The 12,699-nt window shown below is 58.5% G+C and overlaps 2 protein-coding genes across 7 annotated transcripts in view; one reads left to right on the top strand and one right to left on the bottom strand.

Annotated features, from left to right (window-relative positions):
* The window catches only part of TSC2 (TSC complex subunit 2), a 35,886-nt gene extending 30,129 nt beyond the window's left edge, over positions 1-5,757 (bottom strand). For 3 of the 6 annotated variants that reach the window (XM_059716466.1, XM_059716467.1, XM_059716469.1), the window contains exons 1-9: positions 5,304-5,755; positions 5,074-5,160; positions 3,912-4,022; positions 3,444-3,588; positions 2,682-2,799; positions 1,553-1,601; positions 989-1,114; positions 643-716; positions 104-230 (exon numbers count right to left, since the gene is read on the bottom strand). In XM_059716466.1, the coding sequence (XP_059572449.1) occupies positions 104-230; positions 643-716; positions 989-1,114; positions 1,553-1,601; positions 2,682-2,799; positions 3,444-3,588; positions 3,912-4,022; positions 5,074-5,160; positions 5,304-5,441 (975 nt within the window). In that variant the 5' untranslated portion in view covers positions 5,442-5,755. Of the gene's footprint in view, positions 1-103; positions 231-642; positions 717-988; positions 1,115-1,552; positions 1,602-2,681; positions 2,800-3,443; positions 3,589-3,911; positions 4,023-5,073; positions 5,161-5,303 lie in introns of all 6 variants that reach the window. The other 3 variants (XM_059716465.1, XM_059716468.1, XM_059716464.1) reach the window with 2 other exon arrangements.
* Positions 5,758-5,826: 69 nt separating this feature from the next.
* Positions 5,827-12,301, top strand: NTHL1 (nth like DNA glycosylase 1). Its single transcript, XM_059716470.1, has 6 exons — positions 5,827-5,911; positions 6,762-6,997; positions 8,356-8,526; positions 9,067-9,226; positions 10,927-11,032; positions 11,883-12,301. Exons 1-6 carry the CDS (start codon positions 5,863-5,865, stop codon positions 12,004-12,006), a joined length of 846 nt encoding a protein of 281 aa, XP_059572453.1. The 5' UTR covers positions 5,827-5,862; the 3' UTR covers positions 12,007-12,301.
* Positions 12,302-12,699: the final 398 nt, after the last annotated feature.

Below are 12,699 nucleotides of genomic sequence, written 5' to 3'. Positions count from 1 at the left end.
CCTTGTGCCCTGGGTCTACAGAGACCTGAGGATCCCGGTCCCTGGCTGGAACTTTTGGACACAGCTGCAATACGAAGAAAGCAAGACCCTGCCAAATACCAACCTTGAGAAACGAAGGCAGCACCGACGTTGGGGAATTCTTGAGAGAATGCAATCTGTGCGCGCCCCACAGTGCCATCCCCACGAAGAACACGGCTCCTCTCAGCAGGGCTGCATCGGCCATGTAAGCTCTATGACAGGGACAGAAGGGAAGGCAACATTTTCTTTGGTAGCGTTAAAGCTGCATGGTTTACCATGAGTGTCCCCAGCTTAGGAGGGACATGCATTGCCATGCAAGGGGAAAACCAAACAGTACACAGCATTTCTAAAATGAGCACCTTTAGAAACATATTACAAACACTAGGCCTAACCACCCAGCCGGGAACTATTCTCATCATGCTATTGTAGCTACCGCGAGATTAAACAAGATACCCAGAAATCACAAAGCCAGTCAATGGCAAGGCTGGAAAAGAACCCAGGAGTTCTGACGTTTCTAAATGTCCCGAAGCGTGCAAAATGCTGGGCCTGCATCCATTTACTTCCAAGGAAGCAATACCACGCAGCCTTTCCCCCAGCAATACTAGAAGGCGGGACAGTCCTTACCTGTCCTCCATGATCCGGCACATGTTGTATATGGCACTGTGCCCCAAGTGGGTCCCCAAGAGATTGCGCATGAGCTACAAAGCAAATAGCAGAGGGTTTTCAGCAGCTCATTACACAGCTCCCGTGTTGACTCAGTAGAGGCTGGTTACACACGAAGTTTGGTTTATTAAAGGCAGTGCTTTCCATTAGTAAAGCAGTGCATCCTTCCATTCTAGTTACTACGAGCGTAACCAGAGTCTTGAGACTTTGCACACCCCACTACCTAAAGCAGTTTTACTTTAAAGGGCCCAAACCATACAGCCTACAAGCAGTCACTCCAAACGGAGAGTCCAGAGAGGGCTCTGACCTTCCAGCACGGCTCTGACAGCTCCTTGACGTTGATGGTGCGGCACAGGGTGATGATGAACACAGGGAGGCTCTCCGAAGGCAGGCAGTTATAGCAAACCACGGCATCCAGGACCTGCAGGGAAACCTTTGGGGCGGTGAAACAAAGCAGTTATTTACTTCTCCCCTGATAGAGCTCCATGGCACAGACAGCTGAACTCTACCCTGATTTACACCCAGCAAGTCCCCCAGAGGTCAGCAGGGATATACGAGGCAGCCCTGATCAGGAGCCAGTGCAAGATGCACCAAGTCTTATGAGAACAGGTGTGGGTTTCCCTTATTAAGATCATGCTGCTGTTCTTGGTCTCCCAGTTTTGAGGCTAAATGATAAATCCCTTCAGGACTACATGGTGCTTTACACTGCCAGGATGCTTTACACGTATAGCTAACTCTCCCAAGACTGCATTATCTCCGTTCTACAAACACAATATTGGAATAAAAGACTGGTGACGACACTTGGCCTCATCTCTAATGGGTACAGTTCCACAGAACGCAAAAAATATTAGAATACGCTCCCAATACTGACCTCTATGTCATCTGATGACGACGTGCGAAGGCACAATAGGCAGATCATGCTGTTGGAAGGGAAAGCATGGCTAAATGAAGCGTTTTGTGTGTAAAAGAGTAATAAAAATAAGGTAAAAATGAAACACAATTAAATGAGTGTATATTTCCCCTGTTGCTCTCCTTTCTGAAGTATGCTTTGCATAACCAGATCTTTTCTGAACAGGAAGTTTGCAACTGCATGCGACACACATGGGACTACCAGTACTGTATTAAGCTGAATAGCACACGGAGAGTACAGTCAAATCCGCAGCCTGACCTACACAAACTGGGGCCAGCAGTAGGCAATTTAACCTGGATTTATGGGACAGGGTTATAAGAACAGGCATACTACACCATCTTGACATTCAAGGTCTCAGGGTCAGCTTCACTCGAGTGCCAACAACCAAGTGGTTGGGAGTGGCCCACAAAGCAAAGCTCTGCTCTTAAAACTCTTGATAAACACGGCTTTCTGGGGTTCTCCATTTGCATTAGCTGGTTCTACGCCAAACCCAGGTAATTTGCCCTTCTTCCCTGCACCCTTGCCTTTGCAGTCTAGAGCATAAGAAGGGTTGAAGCATCACTGTGAGTAAAGGCTATCCGTGGAAGTGGAGCTCTTGCTGCCCCATCTTCAACACAATTGGTGGTATCATCACCTGCAGAATTTGGCTCTACAATCAGAACCTAGTTAATGACCAGGCTGACAGCACACATGCCAGAAAAATAATCTTGTTTCTTCCCCTCTGGCTCTTCAGAGCCAAGAGCAGCCAAAGAATATATTTGCCAGAAGAGAGAGAGATGACAAGTGAGTATGATGTGAAAGGCAACAGCTCCCAATCTATGGAGCGAGCTATTTTTAGCGCCTTTTCTGACCACAGACAAACTTACATTACTTCGACGACTATATATACAGAGCCAAGTCTCCAACAATTACAGCATTTGCAAAAAAGAGCTGGGATATCAGCCTCCCACGCAGCAAGCGCTTGGTTATGACACCCAGCTTCCCAAGTGTTTATGGATCTGGAGGACTGCTGAAGATTGAGCTCACTGAACATATCCACAACCACTGCAAGACAATATAGCAGCAAGGGGTGGCAGGAGCTGACACTTACTGCACCATCTCAGCGACGTAATCATCCAGGTAGCAGCTGTTGAACTTCACCAAGTTCACTAGGACTAGGAGGAACTCAGAAGACAAACCGACTTCCATCCACTGCAACACAAACTCAGCTGGAGGAAAAAGAGGTTGGGTTATTACTACGTGGTTTTAATCCAGGGCTGTTGTGAATTCCCTCCTATCACTGACCGGATGCCTGTTCCTTGCTACATTTACATCTAAATAAACTCCTTCCTAAATGCCGCAACAAAGGCAGGTCAAGCAGCTCCGTGCTCTGCTACACTCCTCTTAGCAGTTGTATACAATTTGGCAGCAACTGGAAACTCCCCACAAACGAACAAAAATATGAACAGGCATTAATTTAAAATGAGGACAGCTCTCCAAACTCGCACATGCAGAACAGCCGTGGACCTTCTCTATAAAAATCAATCATAGCAACAGCCTCGGACAACGAATGCCCCCAAACCTTCCCCAGCCCTGCAAAATACTACACGTAAAAGCCCATATCAGAGGCGGCATGAACGACGCGTGCCCCCGGCAGCAAGCAGGGGAGCTCCCGCAGACACTGCCGGCGCTGCTGGCGGCGGGGGGGCGGCAACCGCTGGCCGGGGGTAGCTGCATGCACCTGCGTGCACCCCCTACGTGTTGCTGCTGAAAGGCAGGTAGCTTTTTTAAGGGGCAAATCCAGCCTCATCGAGCTAGTTGCAACAGGCTCTTCCAACATTAAAATTTCAGGTGCTTGATGAATGCAACTCACCCAACTCCTCCTCCAGGTACGTGATGTACCTTCCGTTATCTGTGAGGGCCTTGAACACTTCAAGCCGCTCGTGCAGGTCTTCGTTAGAAGGATAATCCTTAATTACCCTAAAGAAATGTGCTCGAAGGATCCCTAGTCGCTCGCCCTTAAAGGAGAAGGGTACAGTGTTAGACACAGAGCCGCTGAACTCATGCCTTTTACACCGCAGAGAGGAAGCAGCCTGAAGATTCGGCACATGTGAAAACCCCTCTCCTTTTCCCCTAGGCTGTAGGAGAGCCTGCTCAGTCTCTCTTCACCCATCCAAGATGAAAACAGAACAGAAGCAAAGCTCAGAGCCAGGAGGTGAAAATAAGACCCAAGCACACTGAGCGGCTGCTTCTTCCCGTTCGCTGCGCTGGACTGAGAGAACAAGCAAATGGCAGGAGGTCGCCAGCGCTCCTCTTGCTCGCTAAAAGGAGGCAGCTTTACCTGTCCTTGAACGATGGCCTTCAGCAGATGGAGCACAGCGTGCCTGGCTTCTGCGGGCCGCTCTGGCTGCAGCATATCAGCGACCACCTTCCACACGGCTTCCACGGCGTGCTGCAGACGAAGGCAGAAAGCATGGCTGTTTCAGAGACCAATAGCCATCGCAGTCAGGATGGTTCCTGGTCTCCCCCCTCTTTAGCAAGTCACCCTTTAAGCAGTGCAAGTTACAACAGGGAAAATAATGTCAAGGTGCCATTCACCCGTACCTCCCCTGTAAGGAGAGGGAGATTGATGAGCAACACCGGACACTTTGGAGGCTGGTCTACCCCGAGCCTGCACCAAGATGCACACTGGCGTCACACGCACCCTTGGCATTTCAGTGCAACTCTGAGAGGGCATGAATGTCCCCTGAACAAAATAAGAATGGGACACTTGGTCTGGACTAAGGGCATCCGCGTGGGAGCCTGCACCCCAGTAAGACGTATAAATACATAAAAATCAGTTTGTGGTGACTGTTACTTGCAGAGCAGATCCAGAACTAAGCAAGCACTACGGAAAGGATATGGACAACTTGGAGAGTCCAGCACACAGCAATGAAAATCGCTGGAGGGCTGCGGGACTTGACTTGTGGGGAGAGGCTGAGGGAATTGGGCTGATGAGTCTGCAGAAGAGAAGACCGAGGGGGATTGAATAGCAGCCTTCACCTCCCTGCAGGGGGGTGCAAAGAGGATGGAGCTGGGCTGGTCTCAGTGGGGGGCAGATGACAGAAGGAGCAATGGGCTCAAGCTGCAGCAAGGGAAGTTGAGGTTGGATATTAGGAAAACCTTTCACTAGGAGGGTGGTGAAGCACTGCACCAGGCTCCCCAGACAGGTGGTGGAGTCTCCATCCTTGGAGGTGTTGAAGACCCGGGTAGACAAAGCCCTGGCCGGGATGATGTAGCTGCGGCTGGTCCTGCTCGGCGCAGGGAGCTGCACTCGTGTGACCTCCCGAGCTCCCTCCCACCCCAGCTGTCTACGACTCGGTGATGATCATCTCCCCGCAGGCAGCGGCACCCTCCAGCGCTTCGCTGCCCCTCGCTCCACCAGCTCCCACCCCGCTCGACTCCCGCTTCCCCGTCTACATCAGGCGGCGTCGGGACCCGCCCGCCCCCCGTCAAGGCCGCACCTCTTCGAACTTCTTGGTTTTGGCCACTTCGCAGATCTGCCCGATGGCCCGGATGCGGTTGTTCAGCCCGCACTCCACGCTCAGCTCCTGCCAGGCGAGGGAGAAGCACCACGTCAGCCCCGGCGCCGCGGCACCGCGTCCCGTGGCCGACCCCGCGCCGGTGTCCGCGAGAGGAGCCCAGGACGGGGCGAGGGGTCCCGCCTGCCACGCCTGCCGCGCCGCGCCCGGACCTTGAGGATCTCGGCGGTGACGATGAACTCGGTCTGCTTGCCCTCCGCCGACTTGGAGCTGGGCCGCGCCGGCCCCAGGCCCAGCAGCAGCTTGAACTTCTCCTTCAGCCCCGCGTCCTTGCCCTGCGGCTTCGCCATCGCGGCGCCGGGGGGGGGGGGGGGGGGGGGGGGGGGGGGGTGGCCGTGGAGCACGCACACCGCCGTGTACACGCACAAGAGCACACGCACGGCTCTGTATGCACGCACACAGCTGTATGCACACGCAGGTACACGCACACAGGTGCACACACACTGTTGTGCGCGTGCACGACACGGTTGTGTATACACACACAGCTGTACACACACACACACACCGTTGTGTACACAGGCAAACACACAAGCTGCACACACACGGGTTTGTACACACGCACACACCCCCCACCCCGCACTCACCAGCCCGCACCCGCCAGCAACCCCCACCCCGCCCCCCGACCGGAAGTCGGCGCCGCAGCTGCTTCCGGGTGGGCGCGTCACGTGCCGCCGCGCGGCATGCTGGGGGCTGTAGTCCCGGGGTGCTGCCATGAGCGCGGCCGCGTCGGGGGGGCGCCGCGTCACCCGGCAGCTGAGCGGTACCGGGGGGCATGGGGGGGCAGTAGGGGTCTAGGGAGGGTAAGTGGGATCTGGGGGGGAATAGGGGTATGGAGGGCATTTGGGGTCAGGGCATTAGGGGTATGGGGGGCAATAGGGATATGGGGGCATTTGGGGTCTGGGTTTTTTGGGATCTGGAGGGGCAATAGGGATATGGGGGCATTTGGGGTTGGAGGGCGATGGGGGTCAGGGGGCATTTGGGGTCTGGGGGGGTAATAGGGATATGGAGGGTGATGGGGGTCTGGGGGCATTTGGGGTTGGGGGGCAATAGGGATATGGAGGGCGATGGGGGTCTGGGGGGGTAATAGGGATATGGGGGCATTTGGGGTCTGGGGGGGCAATAGGGATGTGGAGGGCACTTGGGGTCTGGGTTATTTGGGATATGGGGGCATTTGGGGTTGGAGGGCGATGGGGGTCAGGGGGCATTTGGGGTCTGGGGGGGTAATAGGGATCAGGAGGGTGATGGGGGTCTGGGGGCATTTGGGGTTGGGGGGCAATAGGGATATGGAGGGCATTTGGGGTTGGAGGGCGATGGGGGTCAGGGGGCATTTGGGGTCTGGGGGGGTAATAGGGATATGGAGGGTGATGGGGGTCTGGGGGCATTTGGGGTTGGGGGGCAATAGGGATATGGAGGGCGATGGGGGTCTGGGGGGGTAATAGGGATATGGGGGCATTTGGGGTTGGGGGCAATAGGGCTGTGGAGGGCGATGGGGGTCGGGGCATTTGGGGTCGGGGGGGCAATAGGGCTGTGGGGTCACGCGGGGTCGCGGGCACGGGGGGCCGTGGGAGCGCGGCCAGGACTGACCCCGACCCCTTCTCGGCGCCCTGCAGCCCGTCGGGCCCCCGGTGCGGCCCCGGCCCCGGCCCCGGCCCCGGCGCGGCACGGCAGGGCGAGGAAGCCGGTGGCGGTCGCCTACGAGGCGGAGGCCGCGGCCCGCGGGCCGGCGTGGGAGCCGCGGGCCTGGAGGCAGCAGCTGGCGCACATCCGGGCCATGCGCCGCGCCAGGGACGCGCCCGTGGACCGGCTGGGGGTCGAGCAGTGCTTCGACCGCGGCGCCCCCCCGGAGGTAACGCCGGCCGGCGGCTCTCCGAGGCGGCCGTCGAGCCCGCGACGGACCCCGAGAGCCGCCCGGCGAAGCGCTTGCGTTGCGGGTCCGGGTCTGGGCGGAGGAGGAGGTTCGGGCGGGCGCGCGGGAGATGCGTTTCGAGTCGCTCCCGACCGCGCGATCTAAACGGGAACCGGATGGAGCCGTACCTGCAGCGGCCAGACTGGCTCGTTCCTCCCGAGGCACCAAGCCCTGGCACGACGCCCGCGCCGCACAGCGTTACCTGCCCTTTGCTGCTTGCGAAGGGCCTGGGAGCCGGGCTCGTAGCCTGCGTCCTGCAGCCGGCGCGGCTGGCGAGACTCGCGCCCGGTTCCTCGTGTCGGGAGGAACGTTTTTGCTCTGCCGAAAACGGGGAAGTCAGGGGGCTGTGCGGCACGGCATCGCAGCACGGCTGACGGGGAAGGGCTCCCGGCTCGGGGCTGGTGCGAGCTCAGGACTCGGCCAGCACACGCGCTGGGCACGTGACGACTGAGCTGGGAGAAACGTTCACCTCTGCGAGCTGCTGCGTCTGGAGGGGGCTGACGGCGAACGGCTCCTCCGTAGCCTGGTTGACTTTAATTCCTTGGAGAGGGGTTTCAAAGGGAGTGAGGCCTCAAACCCAGCCGGAGCCCGGGGGCGTTTTCAAAATCAGTTTTGAAACAAAAAACAGCACTGGGAGTCGCAGAATCGTGCAGAAGCCGGGCCAGGAGGGACCTGCAAAGGCCGTCCAGTCCGACGCGCTGCCAGAGGCAGGATCAGCCCTATCGAAACCCTCCCATCCAAATTCATTGTCCAATGTCTTAGTAAAACTACACAGTGCAACACAAGACCTCACACCCAAACCCCCCGGGTAAGGCAGGGGGACTGTGGCAGCCAACGTCTTGCTGTGTACATTGTAAAAATACACTCGAGAGGTCCCAGGAAGAGGGCTGTGCCCCCACTCAGAGGACGACAAACCTCCCCGGTCTCCCAACCGATGGGCCTTGGGCTTTGAAATCGTGTCTGCACTTCTGAAAACATCACCCGCGGTTTTGGGGGATCCTTTGGAAATCCCCGCGGGGTCTTCTGCCGTGGAGCTGGCTGGCAGGCCGAGCTCTGGAGGAGGACGCTAGCGCGTCATCGTAGCAGCTACTTCTTGCTCTTCTGTCGACAGCGAGGATCCAGGGTGAACCTGCGGCGGCGGGTGGGACGCGGAGTTCGGAGCCGTGCTGTTGCGATCCCCCCCAAATAACAGCAGCTGTACCGTGTTATGATAGCCCCCGGCCCCAGCGCCTTCAGGGGGTGGCCCTGGCGAGCCCGAGGGGTCTCTAACGCTGCCTCTGCCCTGCCCTGCTCCCCAGGTGAGGCGCTACCAGGTTCTGCTGTCGCTGATGCTCTCCAGCCAGACCAAGGACGAGGTGACCTCGGCGGCCATGCTGCGCCTGAGGGAGCACGGCCTCACCGTGGACAACGTTTTGCAGACAGATGACGCAGCTCTCGGGAAACTCATTTACCCCGTGGGCTTCTGGAGGGTGAGTGCCAGGCCCCAGAGGGGGCCACAGGTCTGAGTGAGCGCTGAGCAATGCCCCTACCTGGGATCCAGGCTGTTGGAGCTGTCCCTGAGCACTGGGGGCACATGTCCCTCGCTCCCCTTCCTTCCCGGGTGCTGCCCTTTGCAACCACAGCCCATCACACTCGCGGCCTTCCTGCCTTGCCACTATTTTCCTCGCTGCGGACTCTTGCTCCTTCCCCTTCGCAGCTGCTCTCCAGGTTGCAGTGTGCAGGCAGGCCTGTCATTTCCCTATCGTGTCTTCCTGAGAAAGTCCAGCCCCATCCATGCAGTCTGCCCCCAGCTTTGCAGTCTGTGTCCAGGATGAAGCTGCATTTGCTGGCAGCATCCTGGACATGCAGAGACTGGGGCTGGGTGCCTCCTGGGATACATCAAGGGCATCTTTCTTTGTCTGCAAGCCCTTTACCCCTCCAAACTAAGTCAGTGCTTCTCCAGCCCGTGTTTCGCTCCTGCATTGGCTGTGTGGGAGCTCAGTTTCCTGTGCTGTGCTTTGGTTTCCCAGAACAAGGTGAAGTACATCAAGCAGACAACCGCGATCCTGAAGGAGCAGTATGGGAGCGACATCCCCAGGACGGTCAAGGAGCTGGTGCAGCTGCCGGGCGTGGGGCCGAAGATGGCCCACTTGGCCATGAACATCGCCTGGAACGATGTATCTGGGATAGGTGTGTGTCAAGGTCTGCCATCGGCCCCCATCTTCCATTTTTGACTCACCTGATCCAGTTCCTCGGCAGTGTGGGAAGACTCGGAGCCTGGGGACGTGTAGAAAATCAAAGAATCATAGAAATTCAGGTGGGAGGGACCTCAGGAGGGCACATCTAGTCCAACCTGCTCAGACCAGGGAAGTTCCTGGGTTCCCCAGTGACTTCTCCCACTTCCACTTAACTCTCTGCCAAATCAGCCCTATTCCACTCTCCCGGGTGCCCTGATAGCCATGAAGGCTCAGTAGGGAATTTCAGTCAAGGACACGTGCCTCCACACAGCTCCCCTGACGAAAGAGGCCCGGGACCACCGGTGTGAGGGGCAGTCTGGGATAACCTTTCCACTTAAAGGGGTTTGCTGGTTTAAGCCACCCACCCCTTTAGAAGCTGCCCTGCTTGCCCTCGCTGGGGCAGGCACAGATGGGGCAGCTGTTGGTTGAAACAGCTCCGCTGCTGGGCAGGTTTGTTCACCTGCCGCACCCCAGGTTGGATTTGTAGGAGCTTTCTGGCTGCTGCAGGGAGTGGGGGAGGCCTCGTAGCAATTTAAGTGATTAATGACTGGAGCCCCACCCCGCGCTGCCATCCACCGCCTTGGGTGTCTTGACACGGCAGGCGTTTCCGCCGGCTGTCATCCCTGACTCGTACGGGGCCGACTGAGGCGGCAGGGCTCAGTTCTGCCCGCGGTCGGGGGCTCGGTTCTGCCCGGGGTCTGGGCTGGCATTGGACCCCAGGAGCTGAGAATTTGGGTGCTCCTGGGTTTGGACTTGCAGGCAGGTGGCGCTGAGAGACCAGGCTGTCTGCCGGGCTGGGCCTGAGCGCCGGGTACTCTTGCCGGTCTCTGGGGTGCGATCCATATTCCAAGTGCATTTGCTGCTTAGTCGGAGAGGCTCATGGGGACGCCGGCAGAGCGCCCCGCTGGTGAGCGACTCGGCCGAGGAAGCTGGGAGGGAAAATTCAATCCCCAGGTCACCATGTTCTTTTCCATAACGGGGTTTATCCACCTCGGCTGCTCTTCGCTCCATCCCTCGCTGCCTGGAGCTCAGCTCCTCGGCTCTCTCCCCTTACAAAAGCAATCCTCTGCCTGGCGTGTGGTTGAGGCTGGATCTGCTCCAGTTCCAGCCGTGTTTTGTGCCCAAAAGCTTGCCTGACCTCTGCCACCCCTGAGCCTGGCAGTCCAGCTGGGGACACTCAGCTGCCCGCCGTCCAGGGGGAGCTCACCCAGAACGGGGCAGGCCGCTGGGACAGGCGACGAGGCTGCGCTCTTCCTGTTTACAGCCCTGTCCTGGGCTGGGTTCAGTCAGCTGGGGGAGCCCGGCTTATCGCCGCCGATCTAACAATAACACGCCGCGAGTTCAGAGCTCTTCGTCTGGGCTTCTCGCTGCACTTTGTGCGCTGTCAGCAGGCATCGTGGCCTCTGCGAGCAGCCAGCGTCACCAGAGCGCTTTCCAGCCGGGGTCATGATTTGCTGAGCATTGGCTGAGGCTTGGCTGAGTGGCAAGGGGCAGGGGAGGGTGACCGGTCCGCTTGGGGGCTCGGCTCTTGCTTCTGCCTCTGGGCAGGTGAGCCCAAGCCGGTCACTGCCCCAGCCCTACCAGGAGACCTCTCCCCTGGCACCCTGCCGGGCTGAGCGTGCCCCCGTCTGATTCTGCCCTCTCCATCCCCAGGTGTGGACACCCACGTGCACCGGATTGCCAACCGGCTGAAGTGGGTAAAGAAGGAAACCAAAACCCCTGAGGCGACCCGTGTGGCACTGGAGGACTGGCTGCCCAGGTGAGGAGCCTGCCGCCGGGGGGGATGTGGGCTACCTTCCCATGGCAGAAGTCTACCAGTCAGGAGCTCTTGGGCTTGGCTTGTCACCCTCCCAGGAGACCACTGCCAGCTTCTGCTCCCCGGGAAGCATCTTCCATTACTTAGCACAGCTCACAAGGAGACACAGCTGCCCCAGGGCATTGGCTGTGAGCTCAGGCCCGGTCCCTCCTTTCTCGTCGTGGAGCCGGCGATGCCCAAGGCTGAGGCCGCAGGGCATCTCTCCTCTCACGGCAGCAGTTCTTTAAGCTGCTTGGATGTTTTGCAGCTGTCCGAAGCGTCAGCCTGGGGCTTGGTCGCTGCAGACTGTCTTAATGCAGTGCTGGCCCCTCGTGCTCCTTGGGGCCTTGGGCCCCTGCCGTGGCCTGGTTCTGCTGGTCTCAGGGCCACTGGGTAGGGATGAACTCAGGCCTGCCTTTTAAAAGCCATGCAGGAGCTTCCCTGCACATCATGCTCTGAGCAAATGTGCACTGGTAATTACAGAGTCCCGTGGGGCACATCCACCCACACCCCAGCCTGCGGGCACTCCTGTGAGCCAAGGCAATGCCATGGAAATGGGTGGGCGAGTGCCAGGGGGAGCACAGCTGAGTCATGCCAGGGTGGTCAAGCAGAGCCTGCCTGTCCCGGCCCGTGGTGAGCCTTGTGCATGCTGTAGGCCATGCCTGAAGCTGTGTTTGCCCAGGGAAAGCCTCCGCAGCCAGGGCTGAGGGGCAGGAAGCGGAAAGTGTGGTGGCAAAGGTCCGCATTGGACCCGGGTTGGCTGCTCTGCGGTGCTGCACGAGCCCTCAACACCCTCTCCCGTCTCGTCCTGCAGGGACCTCTGGAGCGAGATCAACTGGCTCCTGGTAGGCTTTGGCCAGCAGACCTGCCTGCCCGTGGGCCCGCGCTGTGCAGACTGCCTCAACCAGGCCCTTTGCCCTGCGGCGAAGAGGTGCTGAGGGCACGGCCCAGAACCACAGAGCTGCTCCAGGCCTGTCCAGCAACTGCAGTCCGAGCCCAGGGGGAACACGACGGGTGTTACAAGGGCTCTGCTGAGACGCGTGGAAGCATCGCAGCCCCCTTGGCTTCTGCTTCCTCCTCTTAAAAGGTAGCCAGGCCTCTGAGTCAGCGCTGCAAGCACCCTCCCCCTGTGGGGACACGTCTAACAGACACGGGGCAGGCACGGTGGGACCTGTTGGGATCAGCGCTGCGTGGCAGCACATGTTTAATATAATAAAGGTGATTTTTGTTACACTGGGGCCTTGCTGGCAACCCTGCTGCCAGGGGCATGGGGTAGGGATGGGGCCTCAGCCAAGGACAGAGGGCAGAGCGACTGACAGCAGGGAGGAGAGGGAAGGACAGATGTCACCCTGCCAACAAGCAATTTTTGCAGCTCAGCTGGGGGATGTTGGGATGTTGCATTTCCAAGAGCACAAAAGGCTGCTGGAGACCAGCCGGGCAGACCTGGCATTTGAGTTTTACTCCTGTTGGAGAACAAGTGGAGCAGAGCACTGGCAGCGCAGGGAACCATGGGGTCATCCGGCTCGGCATTGCCAGCACCCTCCCCAGCTGCATGCACCCTCCCAGGGGCAGCTGCTTTCATAGAGAGCAGGGGCAGGCCGAGAGCACTGCAGGCAGAACTGCTGTTCACG

Source organism: Alligator mississippiensis, chromosome 13 (assembly GCF_030867095.1).
Source record: "Alligator mississippiensis isolate rAllMis1 chromosome 13, rAllMis1, whole genome shotgun sequence".
Lineage (NCBI taxonomy): Eukaryota > Metazoa > Chordata > Crocodylia > Alligatoridae > Alligator > Alligator mississippiensis.
The sequence above is the reverse complement of the archived record's forward strand: the minus strand, read 5'-3'. Positions and strand labels throughout refer to the sequence as shown.